The sequence below is a fragment of the Cricetulus griseus genome, chromosome 3 (genome assembly GCF_003668045.3).
Source record: "Cricetulus griseus strain 17A/GY chromosome 3, alternate assembly CriGri-PICRH-1.0, whole genome shotgun sequence".
Taxonomy (NCBI): domain Eukaryota; kingdom Metazoa; phylum Chordata; class Mammalia; order Rodentia; family Cricetidae; genus Cricetulus; species Cricetulus griseus.
The window spans coordinates 235,526,197-235,539,878 of NC_048596.1; the positions used below are offsets into that span (position 1 = coordinate 235,526,197).

A 13,682-nucleotide genomic window follows, 5' to 3' on the forward strand; every position below is an offset into this window, starting at 1 on the left:
TTGAATGTCGATATTATAAATAGAAGATCTGGATGTACCCACAGATTTTATGTCTCAGATAATGAGTTATTCTCCAGTGCACCTTCTTCTACACAGTGCCATGGCACTGGGCTAGGTGCTCTTTGATGTGGTAGAGAGCTGACCTTATCTATTTGACTCAGAATCTTTAGGGCATAAGGTCCTATCTCTGAGAAATCTTGGAAGCAATTTCTACAGTGCAGCAGGATTTATCCCTTCCCCAAAACAAAAGTGATACTGAAAGACAAACAGAAAAGTCAGGTTCTGTAGCTCAGACGACGTGATAATAAGGCATAATAGAACATGTGATATGTTACTGATAGTCCTGGTGGTACATGGCACATAACACATGTTGGATTTGTGTCTGTGTATTTAATTCTGTTATTTGTGTTTTACCTCTCTTTCATATTAAGATATGAAGTAGATTGTAATTATTATAGAAAAATTCACTTCCCTGAGTAAGGAAGACTTCTTTAAAGTGAAAGATGTATGGAAATTTTAAAAATGGGAAGAGAGTGAATTTTGTCATTGAATTATCCCACAACATAGAAAGAACAAGTGTGGGGCTGAGTGCTGATGGACCAGAGTCTCCATAGTTACAAATACTGCTATGAGTGTCTGACTATATAAGGCCTCCGTGGTGTCTGGGTTTTTGTATTACACACAAATCAGTTAAAAGTTTGGAATTCTAAGATACACTAGTAAAAGTGAAATGGAAAGAGAGGAAATGAGGACAAGGAAGTTAGTTAAATAGTTTAATTAGAGCCGTTTTACAATTCTAAAATTAACAAGCAAACTTGTAATAAAAGATCTCCAATGCTCACAGAATGACCTCGCTTCCATTCTGAACCTGTCTTTTTAATTGTAAAGATTAGCATTACATTTAGAAGGACTCAAAATGAGAAAAAAATATAAAATGAATCGATGTACATGGTCACCCATGTCTTATGACACAACCAATGAAATCTCTGAATGTATATTGCTTCAGCTTGGGTATCAAAAGATGGCCCAACAAGGTGTTCTTAACCCACAACTGACCACAGGTGGCCAAAAGAAAGAGGGAAACCCAAGACTACTGTCACGTTGGTGATGGTTCCAACGGCCGGTGGATGACACTGACTCCAGATGAATAAGCCCATAGCACTTTGTTACTATAGATGTAATTATCATGGAAGTTTTCCTGTGTTGATCAACTTGTTCCTGAAGGCTTTCTTTGTTCATTTAAACTTGCATAATAAACATGCAATGAATTATTTCTTTTGAAAGTTGTATTTTTGCAGTCTTTTTGTTTTCATACAAAGATTTCATAAGTTGCCACATTGCATTGGAGTGTTTACCAAAGTAGGGAGGGTAAATGTGACGGAGCTGAATGAACAGAGCCTCCTTCTGTCCTTAGACACACCACCCAACTTTTGAAAAAGGTGAAGACAGCTTTTCTTACCCTCCTCCACCAAAGAAAAGAACAGAGGGAAAAATAAAATTTAAAACCAAAAATCACAAAACCAACCTAGCTAAGAAAAAAAAAGGCTGACATAAAGAAAATAAAAGTGTTTGTCATGCACATTATCTTCTGCATAGCTCAACCCACTTATAGTAAGGCACTATTTCCCTTTGCAACTGGTGTCCATGGTAACCTGTTAAGTGCTACAGTGCTCTATGACCCTCAGACACTTCCTTCTGGGATGGCGAAATAAAGAGCCCGGGTGAGTGTGGCTGCCATGCTTGGCTGCACAGGTCTGGCAGCTCCTGGAGACTCCATGACCCTCAGGGGAAGCTGTCCATGGGTGGTATGATAGAGTGTCCACAATGGATTTCTTCCCAGGGTTCCTGTTTAGTCTGAATGTGGATTTTGATTGTTCTTCAGTCTTTACTTCTCAATGAAGATACATGAGGTTGGGGAGACAACAGTCAGGTCCTCTGAGACTGAGCATCAGTGCTCTTAGCACAGGATGCTGGCTAGTAAAAATATGAGCAGGTGTCCCAAGGGATCAGGAGAGAGAGAGAGAGAGAGAGAGAGAGAGAGAGAGAGAGAGAGAGAGAGAGAGAGAGAGAGAGATTGCTTTTGGTTTTCAGAGACAATCAAGGTATGGTATTAATTTAACTGGTCTTCATACTGTTTCCGGAAACAATCCCCTGCTGGAAAAAACTCCCAACACCTCTCTTGATACATCTTCCAGACATAAGATTCCTGTAAACAGAGGAAATCAATGTATTAACCTGGTCTCTATAATTTCTGTGATAACACAGGGCAGACTAAAAGAAAACACTCAACTCTCTTGATGTATAAAGCTAGAAAAGTCCAATTGCACTCAGACAGCTCTACTTAAATTACCTTTAATAATAAATAATCTTCAACTAAACAAAAAATCTTCAGCTTGGCAATAATATAATAATGACAAAACACATTTATAAGTCTCTGGGGGTTCTCATGTATTATCATTGTTCATTTAATCCATCTTCAAGTTCAAACTATTATCCTAGAAGGGAATTTCAAATTTTCCTGAAAACCTTAGACATTAATTTTTTTCCAATTATAATAACATAATCAGAAGTTCATTTGAAAGTATAAGTCACATGGTAAACATAAATTTTCAGAAGAGATGGGATTTATAAGTAAACCCACTATTTTTAGTTCAAAGCTTATTTTTAAATGTGAAATTAGAATCTCACTGTTTCAAAGGAGGCAGTCTCATTGATAGTCATCTCACACAAAGGAATGTTTTCTCAAGGTTGCATAATTAATATCTAAAGACAATGTTTCTATTTAAATCAAATTAGAATGTCTGTGTGGTTATTTGCCCATGAGTGCAGTGCTCATCGAGTCCATAAGAGGGCACTAGACCTCCTGGAGCTGTAGTTACAGGTGGTTGTGAGCTGTCATGTGGATGCTGGAACTGAACCTCTATCTTCCAGAAAGCAGAATGCACCTTAAAATGCTGGGCAGTCTCTCTATCCCCCTGAAAATAATTCTTCCCTTGAGTGCTGAACATCTACATTTTGCTACATTACTGACCACCTCTCTTCTACAGTTTCATTCTGAAGATGATGTCTAACAATCTTCACCTACCTGTCCTGTGTGTTCTGTTTCATCCTTGTTTATGAGATACATCAGAAAAAACCTGAAGAGACAGAGAAACTGGTCAAAAATGGACTGATCAAAATACCAACATAAACAGGAAAAATGCATATATAGCATACCCTGCTTGTACTGGATTATGGAAATAGAGAAAACACCACAAATTCAGTTTTTGAAAATTAATCACAATGTACCAGAAAGAAGTAAACACATTCTCTGAGTTACTTTTTTGTTTTTGTTTTTGTTTTTTTAGGACTGGAGTCTCATTGTATGGCCCTGGCTAGCTCAGAACTCACTATGTTGATAGAACTCCATCCAACTCTACATCCTCAGTCCTGGAATTAAAGGCATGTACAACAATGCTTGTTGGTACATTGTTTTTTTTTTTGTCAGGTTAAAACTAATGTTGACAAATTTTAATTGAAGACTAGTATCATAAATTCTAAATATATTTCTCTCTCTCTATCTATCTATCTATCTATATATATATATATATATATATAATATATATATATATATATTTCAATCACTTGCCCCCAATAATGTTACTTGATATATCTTGTCCATCTGATATTAAAATTGGATCCAAAACTAAGAATGATATTTTGATAAACTTTAGTTTGGATTAGTCCCACAGAAAAGCTAGATTTTCATATTTCATGTGCACATATACCTATATATACTTATATGCATATATATGCATACATACATACATACATACATACATACATACAACTATGAAAAACAAAACAAAAATCAAGTATGATATAACTATCATTATAAACAACAAAGACCAGTCTTTAGCTGAACTTTCTATAGTGCCCAGAGAGAATATAGGTCTTCAAAAGGGTGGGGATGAGAAAATAGGGATTGGGAGAAGGGAGGATCCACATTTCTCCACATGTCTTCTTGCATAAAGGATGTTCCTGCTTGAAATAGGAATATGGCCAGGCTTCTCTGTAAAGCTTGATGCCACTCCACTCCCATTCTACATCCCTCAGTGTCATTCACATTACTATAGACAGAGTAAATATGTAAGTCAGCCACTCTAAGAATGTTGGAGTCTGTGGGAATCTGCCCACTGCCCACTTCTGGAGTTTAAAAGGATGTGAGGGAATGGGCTCCCAGGGGCTGGGGGGTGGGGGTAGAGGGGTACACTTGGGTGTGAGCAGCACTCACAGGTAGTTGGCCAAGTTGTGCTCCTGTAGAGTATGTGTTTCAAAGCCATGTGGCACTGTGTCAAAGTAGTCATTGCCTATTCCACAGATGAAGCACTTGGTCTAGAAGACAAAGGGAAACAGCAAAATGTCAGAGAAGGCACAGGGTAGCAAGGAATGAAAAGACACAGTCCACTGGGGTATGTAGCTGCTACCTCTCAATGTGGCCAATCCCTCCTGGAGGAATAAGAACTGTGCATACAATTCAGGAAGCTCAGGAAACTTACCAGGAACTTACTAGACACAGAAAACTTGCCAGGTTCAGGAAACAGAGAATTACAGGTTCAAGGGGCCTTACGTTAGGTGAGCTGGAAGTGACTCTGTGGGAGCTGTCTGTAAAGTGGGCTGGGAGCTCTAGGGATGCAGCTATCCTAAGGCATCACCCATTCTTGATGGGACTTTTAGTGAAGTAAATGCTGTAAGTCACCAATGCTCTTGTGAGCAATCCCTCAACCATGAGGCTTTAAAAAACAACCCTCACCAAATCTGCTGTAAGCAAGCTCCATACCTGCAATCCTGTAAGCAACCCTTCACCCATGCTACTGTAAACAATCCCAATGCATTCATTGGTCCGTCAAATTACACTTGGGTGGAATCATTTCTTTAGTCTGATGTAGTGCCCTATCTGAGATAAATGGGCATTTGTTTACATCTCCCCAGAAAATGCTACACAGCACATATTGGAAGAATGTTCAATATATGACTTGCTCAATATATGCCAAGCATCACTTTGTGAAGGTTGTGCCATGACCCCTGAGCACAAATTTAACATCTATTATAACCATATCTTGGGGTTTTCCTAAGTGATATGAATTCTAGCAGGAGGATGGGACAATGATATTTAATCAGTGATGTCTTTCTTTTATTTCAGCCTAGATACACACATTTAGACTTAGTAATTGATCTGCTCATGACACTGAGTAATTAGCTAAACAGGATTAACTGTGTTCTCAAATGAAATTGAAAACTTGCCAGCTATCCAAACAAAATCTACTACCCAAACAAAAGAGGTACAAATCTTAGACCAATTATGAGGTGTTTCATCAGTGTTTTGGAAAAGTCTTTCCATGGTCAGGTGCTGATCCAGGTATTAAATAATCTGATAGGTATGTCAAAGAATAGCCTACTACATTGTTCTGCATTGCCCTCCTCTGGATTTGTCTTTATATACAATGCCAGGTGAGTGGTCTAAAAGGCCTGTACCAAGAGCCAAAGTGAAGCAGAACCCCCTTCAAGCCAGGGTTTTAGAATTACAGTGACTATGTATAGCTTCAAGTGAATTCAGTGATCACTGAGGAATTAGGGCATCACCTACCCCACTATCCAACCAAAGCCACAAATGCCTCACCTCCATGTCTTCCTTTACTTGCTCCTGTTGGTCTCTGAGTTCTCCAAAAGCATCAATGATCAAACCTAGTGTTGAAAAAAGAAATTATTTGATACTTACCAACTATGAACAATCATTCAACTCGTAAGCTCTTGGATATTCCTTCCCAGGAAAATGAGAATACACAACCACATTAGAACATAGTAGAAATCTAAGGTCACACAGGCTACAAGAAGTGTCACTAGGGAAGTGACACTCTCTAACAGCAGAACACACAGTGACTGAGCCTGATACTCAATGAAAAAGCATTTTAAAATGAAGTGACAGAGTAGGAAAAAAATACTAATTAACTTGGCACATACATAACCTATATTATTACTTACTACAGGGTGAAAGGAGTACCTGAGATTTGTGGTTGTAAAATACAGAAAGGACCACCTCTGTCCTGTGGTGGGCGCCCGAGCCTCAGGTGAGTCTGGGTGCTGCTCTGCTCCCTATCCTCCCCCATCAACCACTGCTCGCTTCTGCCTGAGCCCACCCGGACAAGAGTGGACCTTCCCAGCCTGAGTAGGAACACACCTCACCCTTGTCCACCCATTGCCCTCTGCCATCCGGCTGCTGCCAGAGCCTGACCCCTCCGCTTGCCACCTGAGAGAGGGAGAGACCCCACCTGCACCCACTGGAAGAAGAGATGGGAAGGAGACAGAGTAAGAACACACTCAACAACAGAAAGACCAATATGACACCACCAAAATCAAGGGACTCCACATCAGCAAGAACTGAAAAGCCTAACGTAGAGGATGAAGAAGAGACAGACCTTAAAAATTATCTTATGAAGATGATAGAGACCATTAAAGAGGATACAAGAAAATCCCATAAAGAAATAGAAGAAAAAACAACCAAAAAATTACATGAAACGGAGGAAAAGACAAACCAAAAAATTCAAGAAATAAACAAATCCCTTAGAGAATCTAAAGAAAACCAAGAAAAAAAAAACAAACAAATAAATGAAGGAAACAATTCAAACAGTTCAGGATTTGAAAGCAGAGTTAGAAACAATAAAGAAAACACAGAATGAGGGGATGCTGGAAATAGAAAAGCTGGGTAAATGGTCAGGAACCACTGATGTAAACATAACCAATAGAATACAAGAGGTGGAAGAGAGAATCTCAGGTGTTGGAGACTCATTAGAGGATACACAGTCATCGACCAAAGAAAATCTCAAGTCCAACAAATCCCTAACACAAAATATCCAGGAAATATGAGACACCGTGAAAAGACCAAACCTAAGAATAATAGGTATAGAAGGCAAAGAGATTCAGCTCGAATGTACAGAAAACTTATTCAATAAAATCATTGAAAAAAACTTCCCCAACCTAAAGAAGGATATGCCTATGAAAGTACAAGAAGCTTACAGAACACCAAATATATTGGATGACAAAAAAGAAGTCCCCTCACCACATAATAATCAAAACACCGAACTTACAGAATAAAAAAAATTAAGAGCAGCAAAAGAAAAATGTCAAGTAACATACAAAGGCAGACCTATCCGAATTACACCAGACTTCTCAATTGAAACTTTAAAATCCAGAAGAGCATGGATAGATGTTCTATAAACTCTAAGCGAACATGGATGTCAGCCCAGACTACTGTATCCAGCAAAGCTTTCAATGACTATAGATGGAGAAAACAAGATATTCCATGACAAAAACAGATTTAAGCAATATATATCCACAAACCCAGCCCTACGGAAATTAATGAAAGGAAAACTCCAATGTAATGAAGATAACTACGCTCTAAAAAACCAAAGGCAATAGATAATCCCGCTTTACCAAACATCACAAAAAGGGGGAAATCTACACACACTGACACCACCAACAACAAATCCAAAACAAACAAGAATCAACAATCAATGGTCATTAATATCTCTCAATGTCAATGGTCTTAACTTGCCTATAAAAAGATAGAGGCTAACAGAATGGATACGAAAAGAGAATCCATCCTTCTGCTGTTTACAAGAAACACATCTCAACTTCAAAGACAGAAGGTACCTCAGAATAAAGGGTTGGGAAAAGATTTTCCAATCAAATGGACCCAAGAAACAAGCTAGTGTAGCAATCCTAATATCTAACAAATTAGACTTCAAACTAAAATTAATCAAAAGTGATGAAGAAGGGCATTTCATACTTATCATAGGAAAAGTCCATCAAGATGAAGTCTCAATCCTGAACATCGATGCCCCAAATACAAAGGCACCCACAAAAAAGTAAAAGAAACATTACTAAAGCTCAAATTACACATAAAACCTCACACACTTATTGTAAGAGACTTCAACACCCTGTTCTCACCACTAGATAGGACCACCAGACAGAAACTTAACAAAGAAACAAAAGAACTAACAGATGTAATTACCCAAATGGGTTTAACAGATATCTATAGAAAATATCACCCAGACACAAAAGAATATAACTTCTTCTCAGTGCCATATGGAACCTTCTCTAAAATTAACCACATACTGGGCAATGTAATAAACCTATACAGACACACACACACACAAAAATGGAATAACCCCCTGTATCTTATCAGACTACCATGCTTTAAAGTTAGAATTCTACAACAACACAAATTGCAGAAACCCTACAAACTCAAGGAAATTAAGTAATGAGCAATTGAACCATTCCTGGGTCAAGGAAGAAATAAAAAAAAAAAAGAAATTAAAGACTTCCTAGAATTCAATGAAAATGAAGACACAACATACCCAAACATATGGGACACTTTGAAAGCAGTGCTAAGAGGAAAGTTCATAGCACTAAATGTCCACATGAAGAAACTGGAGAATGGTCACACTAGAGAATTAACAGTGCAACTGAAAGCTCTAGAACAAAAGGAAGCAAACTCTCCCCGAGGGAGTAGATGCCAGGAAATAATCAAACTAAGGGCTGAAATCAATAAAGTAGAAACTAGGAAAACACTACAAAGACTCAATGAAACAAAGAGTTGATTCTTTGAGAAAATCAGCAAGATAGACAAACCTTTATCCAAACTAACCAGAAGACAGAGAGAGAGTAGGCTAATTAACAAAATCAGAAATGAAAGGGGGTCATAACCACAGACACTGAAGAAATCCAGAGAATCATCAGGTCATACTTTGAAAACCTGTATTCCACAAAATTCAAAACTCTAAAGGAAACTGACAATTTTCTGGATAGATATCACTTACCAAAATTAAATCAAGAACAGATAAGCAAGTTAAACAGACATATAACTCCTAATGAAATAGAAGCAGTCATCAAAACTCTACCAACCAAAAAAGCCCAGGTTCAGATGGATTCACTGCAGAATTCTACCAGAAATTCAAAGGAGAGCTAATATCAGTACTCCTCAAATTGTTCCACACAATAGGAGAAGAAGCAACATTGCCATGCTTTGGTACCAAAGCCACACAAAGACAAAACAAAACAGAGAATTACAGACCAATATCCCTCATGAACATCGACACAAAGATATTCAACAGAATACTGGCAAATCAAATCCAAAAACACATCAGAGAAATCATCCACCATGATCAAGTTGGCTTTATCCCAGGAATGCAGGGATGGCTCAACATATGAAAATCCATCAATTTATATGGATTACCCACCATATAAACCAACTGAAGAAGAAAAACCACATGATCATCTCGCTAGATGCTGAAAAAGCCTTTGACAAAATCCAACATCCCTTCATGATAAAGGTCTTGGAGAGATCAGGAATAACAGGAACATACCTGAACATGATAAAAGCAATATACAGAGACCCAACAGCCAATATCAAACTAAATGGAGAGAAACTCAAGGCTATTCCGCTAAAATCAGGAAAAAGACAATGATGTCCACTGTCGCCATATCTCTTCAATATTGTACTTGCAGTCCTAGCTAGAGCAATAAGACAACAAAAGGAGATCAAGGGGATACAAATTGGAAATGAGGAAGTCAAACTTTCACTATTTGCAGATATGATAGTTTACATAAGTGACCTGAAAAACTCTACCAGGGAACTCCTACAGCTAATAAACACCTTCAGCAAAGTGGTGGGATACAAGATTAACTAAAAAAATTAGTAGCCCTACTATACACAGAAGATAAATGTGCTGAGAAAGAAATCAGAGAAACATCACTCTTTACAATAGCAACTAACAAAATAAAATATCTTGGGGTAACACTAACCAAAAACAAGAAAGACCTGTATAGTAATAACTTTGAGTCTTTAAAGAAAGAAATTAAAGTATATACCAGAAAATGGAAAGATCTCCCATGCTCCTGGATGGATAAGATCAACATAGTAAAAATGGAAATCTTGCCAAAAGCAATCTACAGATTCAATGCAATTCCCATCAAAATCCCAACACAATTCTTCACAGACCTTGAAAGAATAATACTCAACTTCATTTGGCAAAACAAAAAAACCTAGGATAGCCAAAACAACCCTGTATAATAAACTTCCGGAGGCATCACCATCCCTGACTTCAAGCTCTATTATAGAGCCATAGTCCTGAAAACAGTTGGTATTGGCACAAAAATAGACAGCTTGACCAATGGAATTGAATTGAAAACCCTGATATTAACCCACACACCTATGAACATCTGATTTTTGACAAAGAAGCTAAATTTATACAATGGAAAAAAGAAAGCATCTTCAACAAATGGTGCTGGCATAACTGGATTCGGACATGTAAAAGATTGCAGATTGATCCATATCTATCGTCATGCACTAAACTTAAATCCAAATGGATCAAATAGCTCAACATAAATTCAGCCACACTGAACCTCCTAGAAGAGAAGGTAGGTGGCACCCTAGAACAAATGGTATAGGAAACCACTTTCTGAACATAACACCAGTAGCTCAAATATTGAGATCGACAATTAATTAATGGGACCTCCTGAAACTGAGAAGCTTCCGTAAGGCAAAGGACACAGTCAGCAAGTCAAAATGCCAGCCCACAGAATGGGAAAAGATCTTCACCAACCCCACATCTGACAGAGGGCTGATCACCAAAATATACAATGAAATCAAGAAGCTAGCTACCAAAACACCAAGCAATGCAATTAAAAGATGGAATGCAGAACTAAATAGAGAATTCCCAAAAGAGGAATTCAAAATGGCTAAAAGACACTTGAAAAAGTGATCAACATCCTTAGCCATCAGGGAAATGCAACTCAAAACCACATTGAGATACCATCCTACTCCTGTAAGATGGCTAAAATCAATAACACCAATGACAGTCTATGCTGGAGAGGATGTGGAGAAAGAGGAACTCTCCTCCATTGCTTGTGGGAGTGCAAACTTGTACAACCACTGTGGAAATCAGTATGGCAGTTCCTCAGGAAAATGGGAATCAGTCTACCTCAAGATCCAGCAATCCCTTTCTTGGGCATATACCCAAAGAATGCACACTCATACAATAAGGACATATGTTCAACTATGTTCATGACAGCATTATTTGTAATAGCCAGAACCTGGAAACAACCTTGCTGCCCCTCAACTGAAGAATGGATAGAGAAAATGTGGGATACTTACACAATGGAGTACTACTCAGTGGAAAAGAACAATGGAATCTTGACATTCGCAGGCAAATGGATGGAACTAGAAGAAACCATCCTCAGTGAGGTAGCCCAATCACGAAAAGATAAACATGGTATGTACTCACTCATTTTTGATGTTTAGACATAGAGCAAAGGATCACTAGCCTACATTCCACACTGCCAGAGGAGCTAGGAAACAAGGAGGACCCCAAGAGAAGATTGCATAGTCCCTCGAAGAAGGGGATGGGGACAAGAACCCCTGACCAAATTGGAGCCAGCCGGCAGGGAGGGGAAGGAGAGTCTTCATCCAGTTGCTGTTCCAAGCAGAAACAGACACCCATAGCTAAGCACTGAACCATACTACTAGAATTCAGTTGTGGAGAGGGAGGAGGGTTGAGCAAAGGAGCCAAGACAGGGATGGAGAGACCTGCAGAATCAGTGGACCCGACCTACTAACAGAATGGAGACCCTAATCATAAAGCTGGGGAAACATCATTAGACCAAACCAAACCCGCTGAATGTGGGTACCAGCTAGGAACCCAAGACAGTCTATGGCTCCTCTGACAGTAGAGCCAGTCTATATCCCTAGAGCAAAAATTGACTTTGAGAGTCCATTCCCTATGGAGGGATACTATTGCAGCCCAGATACAGCAAGGAGGGTCTTTGTTTGAAAGCTTTCCACAACTGAAGAGGTTAGAGTTGGATAACCAGAGCTATCACTTCAGGATGAATGGTTCACCCCTTCTCTAAACTTTCAAAGCTGGTAATGTCGCAGGACTAGGAGTTAACTCCCGTAGAATACCTTTTTATATAAATAGAAATAAAAAGGCTGAGAAGATGGCTCAGTCAATAAAATGTACTTTTGATTCTTAGATTGCAAAAGGCTAGAGATGGTAGAGTGAGTTTGGTGGAATAATCCCACAAAAGGTAGAGACAAGTCCCTATAGCTCACTGACCAGCCAGCCTAGCCTAATTGGAAAGCCACGGATTCTGGTGAAAAGATCTTGTCTTAAAAAAATGTATAAGACTCCTGAAATTGACTTCTGTCCTTCAAATGCATGCCAGCACGTGTGTGTGTGTGTGTGTGTGTGTGTGTGTGTGTGTGTGTGTGTGTGCATGCACACATACACATGACAGAGAGAAAGAGAGAGGGGGGGAGCAAGGAAAAGGTGTACTCATCACACTACATCCCAGGGTCCCACATGACAGTGAGAACTCCTGGAAAGAAGCTATGTATGGAGAGCTGACTGATTAAAACTGGTAATATGGAGAGGCTGGAATGTTGTGGGTCCAGAGCTAATTACCTGATCTTGGACTTGCTTTAGTACCCCAAATAGCCTACTCCTTGCTCACCTTTGTGTAGAAGCTAACATCCTGTGGTTAATAGATTAAAAACCTTTTATAATCTGTTAATTTAGCAGGCCCCCTAGCTTCCACCTATCTCAAAGCTAGGAATGTCATTAGCTAGCATCTGAGGCCTGTGGAAACTTTTTCTATCTTGCTGTAACTGCTTCTCTGATGTCCTCACTGTGTCTTTCAAATTTGCCTTGATTTATAACTCCTTTTCTGTTCCATAAAACTATAAAGCTTTATAAAACTGCTTCCACATTAGAACACAGAATTTGGAGTAACCTAAATCATTCCCTCAAATTTGGCTCAAGAATATATCTCATATTCTCTTTATGTTAAAAGCTAGGAGGCTTTTGTGTTTGTTTATTTACATGAACACATACTTCTTCATTTTCCATCTAGAGATTTCGAAAGGAAGAAATACTAGAAGAAAGAGTTCCATTAGGCCTTGGTAGAAATCATGTGACACTGTTAGCCCACCTTGCATCCTGGCTTCAGCAGCAGATGAATCATGGTCAAAATACCCAGGAGTCACAGCTGGGTATGGCTTACCTTGTATGATGGCCAAAAGGATGACAATCACAAAGAAGAAGAACGTGATGTCAAAGATGATGCGATAGATCTCATACTCATCTCCTGCGGGGTCTTCAATTTCATCACCAATGCCCCCTCCAGCACGGACACCCACATACATGTGGAACATGTAACACTGGAAGACAGGGACAGAGACACTTGTGAGGGTCAGCACCCTCCTTGACATTCCACTGACATGAGGCTTTCTCTCTGGTGTCTGGTCCTCAATCTAAATGAGAAGGCTCTTTGTGCTCTGTGTTGCCTTGCTGCTTTAATCCTTTCCCCTGTGGTGTGAATATGTAGCTCTTGTACACCACTATTTCTTAGTCAAACTCCACACTGTTCACTTGGCTTAGACCTTTTGTGTCACTTGGGAGAGTTAGCACCCTGGCTGTGAAGCACATGAGATGACACAGTATTTCGATCACATTACAGGGCCTTGAGCTATATAAAATGGTATTATCTGGTTATGTCCACAGTGGCGCAGACATGGAAGAGGAAAGTAAAAGCCTAGTGGGGGAAAATACAGAATCTCAGAAATGGAGCTACATCAAGGCAGA

The 13,682-nt window shown here is 39.1% G+C and overlaps 1 protein-coding gene across 1 annotated transcript in view; it reads right to left on the minus strand.

The window, feature by feature from the left end:
• Positions 1 to 2,110: 2,110 nt before the first annotated feature.
• The window catches only part of Ryr2 (ryanodine receptor 2), a 401,257-nt gene continuing 389,685 nt past the window's right edge, over positions 2,111 to 13,682 (minus strand). Inside the window, exons 101-105 of the mRNA XM_035441718.1 lie at positions 13,102 to 13,258; positions 5,660 to 5,724; positions 4,274 to 4,374; positions 3,086 to 3,137; positions 2,111 to 2,206 (exon numbers count right to left, since the gene is read on the minus strand). Of these exons, the coding sequence (XP_035297609.1) occupies positions 2,111 to 2,206; positions 3,086 to 3,137; positions 4,274 to 4,374; positions 5,660 to 5,724; positions 13,102 to 13,258 (471 nt within the window). The remainder of the gene's footprint in view (positions 2,207 to 3,085; positions 3,138 to 4,273; positions 4,375 to 5,659; positions 5,725 to 13,101; positions 13,259 to 13,682) is intronic.